The sequence below is a fragment of the Liolophura sinensis genome, chromosome 13 (assembly GCF_032854445.1).
Source record: "Liolophura sinensis isolate JHLJ2023 chromosome 13, CUHK_Ljap_v2, whole genome shotgun sequence".
In the NCBI taxonomy this organism is placed as follows: Eukaryota; Metazoa; Mollusca; class Polyplacophora; order Chitonida; family Chitonidae; genus Liolophura; species Liolophura sinensis.
Genome location: NC_088307.1, coordinates 2,637,927 through 2,642,522, shown reverse-complemented (window position 1 = coordinate 2,642,522; position 4,596 = coordinate 2,637,927). Strand labels below are relative to the sequence as shown.

The following is a 4,596-nucleotide window of genomic DNA, read 5'->3' as shown; positions in this document are numbered from 1 at the left end:
AGCACCAATTCCAGCAGAATTACGTCGTTATTCCGCTTACACACAAGCGTTTACGTCCCGACCCAGCTGTCGAGTTGAGATGGGTTCAATCTGAACTCCAGTGTTTGCCGAGCTTTATACATGATGGTGATAAATTTTGCTGTTGGCGGAAACCGGAGTACACGGCCGAGTACACGGCTGAGTACACGGCTGGGTTACAAGGTTGAGTACTCGGCTTGGGTGCACGACTGGGGTACACGGCTGGCCTGCACGGCTGGGCTACACCGCTGAGTAAACCGCTGAGTACACGGCTGGGGTACACGGCTGAGGAACAGGGCTTGGGAACACGACTTGGGTACATGGCTTGGATACACGGCTGGGATACACGGCTGGGGTACACGGCTGGGGTGCACGGCTGGGGTACATGGCTGGGGTACTCGGCTTGGGTACAGGGCTGGGGTACAGGGCTGGGGTACATGGCTGGGGTACACGGTTGGGGTGCAGGGCTTGGGTACAGGGCTTGGGTACATGGCTGGTGTACATGGCTGAGTACACGGCTGGAGCACACGGCTAAGTACATGGCTGGGGTACACGGCTGGGTTACACGGCTTGGGTACACGGCTGGGGTGCACTGTGCTACAACGCTGTGTACACGGCTGAGTACATGGCTGGGGTACACGGCTGGGGTGCACGGCTGGGGTACACCGCTGAGTACACCGCTGAGTACACGGCTGAGCTCATGGCTGGGGTACACGGCTTGGACCGTGGGTACATGGCTTGGATACACGGCTGGGGTTCACGGCTTGGATACACGGCTGGGATACACGGCTGGGGTGCACGGCTGGGATACACGGCTGGGGTACACGGCTGGGATACACGGCTGGGGTACACGGCTGGGATACACGGCTGGGGTACACGGCTGGGATACACGGCTAGGATACACGGCTGGGGTGCACGGCTAGGATACACGGCTGGGGTGCACGGCTGGGATACACGGCTGGGGTACACGGCTGGGATACACGGCTGGGGTACACGGCTGGGATACACGGCTGGAATACACGGCTTGGGTACATGGCTGGGATACACGGCTGGGGTGCACGGCTAGGATACACGGCTGGGGTACACGGCTGGTATACACGGCTGGGATACACGGCTGGGGTACTCGGCTTGGGTACACGGCTGGGATACACGGCTGGGGTACATGGCTAGGATACACGGCTTGGATACACGGCTGGGGTGCACGGCTTGGATACACGGCTGGGGTACACGGCTGGGATACACGGCTGGGATATACGGCTTGGGTACACGGCTGGGATACACGGCTGGGATATACGGCATGGATACACGGCTGGGATACATGGCTTGGGTACACGGCTGGGGTGCACGGCTTGGATACACGGCTGGGGTACACGGCTGGGATACACGTCTTGGGTACACAGCTGGGATACACGGCTGGGGTGCACGGCTGGGATACACGGCTGGGGTACACGGCTTGGATACACGGCTGGGATACACGGCTTGGGTACACGGCTGGGGTGCACGGCTGGGGTACATGGCTGGGGTACACGGCTGAGTACACGGCTGGGGTACACGGCTTGGGTACACGGCTTGGGTGCATGGCTGGGGTACACGGCTTGGGTACATGGCTGGGGTACACTTTTGGGGTACAGGGCTGGGATACACGGCTTGGGGAACACGGCTGGGGTACACGGCTGGGGTACACGGCTGGGTACACGTCTGGGGTACACGGCTTGGGTAAACCCCAACGCACTGACACATATCTGGATCTCACACATTCTGAGATCGCTTCTTCCACTCAAAAAAGTCTGCAATTGTAACATTTCATAGTCACGGCGGGTTCTACAGGCATGGTGTAAACCTCAATCTCTCAGTCACCGAGCCAGTCATCCATTACACGTCACCTTGGTGACCTTCGAGTGCTCTGTCTTTAAGGTACTTTCTGTATTATAACGCACTCGAATAAACGTGTCCATGCATGTGGTCAATATTCAAGCATATGGTCCGTGTCCATGTGCATGGTCCGTGTCCATGCATATGGTCTGTATCCATGCATATGGTCAGTATTCAAGCATATGGTCCGTGTCCATGCATATGGTCCGTGTCCATGCATATGGTCCGTGTCCATGCATATGGTCAGTATTCAAGCATATAGTCCATGTCCATGCAAAAGACCCGTGTACATGCATATGGTCCGTGTCCATGCATATGGTCGGTAACCATGTATATAGTCGATGTCCATGCATACGGCCCGTGTCCATGTATATGGTCCGTGTCCATGCATATGGTTTGTATCCATGCATATGGTCAGTATTCAAGCACATAGTCCGTGTCCATGCATATGGTCCATGTCCATGCATATGGTTTGTATCCATGCGTATGGTCAGTATTCAAGTATATGGCCCGTGTCCATATATATGGTCAGTGTCCATATATATGGTCCGTGTCCATGCACATGGTCCGTAACCATGTGTATGGTCTGTATCCAAGCATATGGTCCGTTTCCATGCATATGGTCCGTGTCCATGCATATGGTCAGTATTCAAGCATATAGTCCGTGTCCATGTATATTGTCCGTATCCAAGCATATGGTCCATGTCCATGTGTGTGGTCTGTATCAATGGGTATGGTCAGTATTCAAGCATATAGTCCGTGTCCATGTATATGGTCCGTGTCCATATATATGGTCCGTGTCCATGCATATGGTCTATGTCCATGTGTATGGTCTGTATCCATGTATATGGTCATTATTTAGACACATGGTCCATGTCCGTGTATATGGTCCGTGTCCATGCATATGATGAGTAACTATGTATATGGTCCGTATAGAAGCATGTGGTCCGTGTCCATGTATATGGTCTGTGTCCATGCATATGGTCCGTAACCATGTATATGGTCCGTATCCAAGCATACTGTCCGTATCCATGCAAATAGTTTGTATCCATGCATATGGTCAGTATCCAAGCATATGGCCCCTGTCCATGCATATGATCCGTGTCCATGCATATGGTTTGTATCCATGCATATGGTCAGTATTCAAGCATATAGTCCGTGTCCAAGCATATGTATATGGTCCGTGTTCATGCTTATGGCCCGTATCCAAGCATATGGTCCATGTCCATGTGTATGGTCCGTGTCCATCTATATTGTCTGTATCCATGCATATGGTCAGTATTCAAGCATATGGTCCGTGTCTATATATTTGGTCCGTGTCCATGCATATGGTCCGTAACCATGTATATGGTCCGTATCCAAGCATATGGTCCTTGTCAATATATATGATCCGTGTCCATGTATATGGTCCGTGTCCATGTATATAGTTCGTATTTATGCATATGGTTGGTGTCAATGTATATGGTCCGTGTCCATGTGTATGGTCGGTTTCCATGCATATGGTCCATTTCCTTGCATATGGTCCGTGTCCTTGCATTTGGTGGGTGGGGTGGGGCTGGGGATGGGTTCTCCATGGCCGAGGTGGAAAAGAACGCCAGCGCGGCACAATGACCCAGGAGCCTCTAACCAGTGCGGTTGATGTGAGTTCAAGTCCAGATCATGTGGGGTTTTTTTCTGGCAGTACATGGGAACACCACTCAGCAACTTGCAGATAGTCGTGGGTTTCTCTCGGGCTCTGCTCGGTTTCCTTCCACCATAATGACAGCTATTCTCTTTAAAACCGATGTGTTATTTTCTGTAAAACCCGAGTATTATTCTCTGTAAAATCTGAGTGCTATTCTCTATGAACCTGAGTGCTATTCTCTGTACAACCAGGGTGTTATTCTCTGTAAAACCTGAAAGTTATTCTCTGTAAAACCTTAAAGTTATTCTCTGTAAAACCTGAGAGTTATTCTCTGTGAAACCTGAGAGTTATTCTCTGTAAAACCTGAAAGTTATTCTCTGTAAAACCTGAAAGTTATTCCTTGAAAAACCTGAAAGTTATTCTCTGTAAAACCTGAGAGTTATTCTCTATAAAACCTGAAAGTTATTCTCTGTGAAACCTGAAAGTTATTCCCTGTAAAACTTCAGAGCTATTAAGTTATTCCCTGTAAAACTTCAGAGCTATTCTCTGTAAAACTTGAGTGATATTCCCTGTAAAACCACGTGTTACCGCTCAAAATTGGCAATCAAGTTCCTAACGTTTTCAAAACGGGCCCAATTACAAATTTTTTCAGTTTAAAATCATTTTAACGCTATAATTAATACAGGTATAAAAGTCTGATATTTTTAAATAGGCAATGACTTTAACTATTCTTGAATGGTAAATACAGAAACTCTGGTATAATTGTCGAATATGGATTGTTTTGCCAAAAATTTCCAGCGTAATGACCCAGGAGTCTCTCACCAATGCGGTCGCTGTGAGTTCAAGTCCAGCTCATGCTGGCTTCCTCTGCGGCCGTATGTGGGAAAGTCTGCCAGCAACCTGAGGATGGTCATGGGTTTCCCCCGGGCTGTGTCCGGTTTCCACCCACCATAATGCTGGCCGCCGTCGTATAAGTGAAATATTCTTGAGTACGGCGTAAAACACCAATCAAAAAAAAAAAAAAAGTTTATGTGAGTTGGCCTACATGATAGCCAGACTGAAAATTTCTAATTATCACTCAA

General features: G+C 49.7%; 1 protein-coding gene across 1 annotated transcript; it reads right to left on the bottom strand.

Moving 5' to 3' along the window:
• Positions 1-1,080: 1,080 nt before the first annotated feature.
• LOC135480401 (cornifin-A-like) lies at positions 1,081-1,758 on the bottom strand. The gene has a single exon (XM_064760230.1). The coding sequence runs from the start codon at positions 1,756-1,758 to the stop codon at positions 1,081-1,083; it is 678 nt and encodes a 225-aa protein (XP_064616300.1).
• Between the last annotated feature and the right edge of the window lie 2,838 nt (positions 1,759-4,596).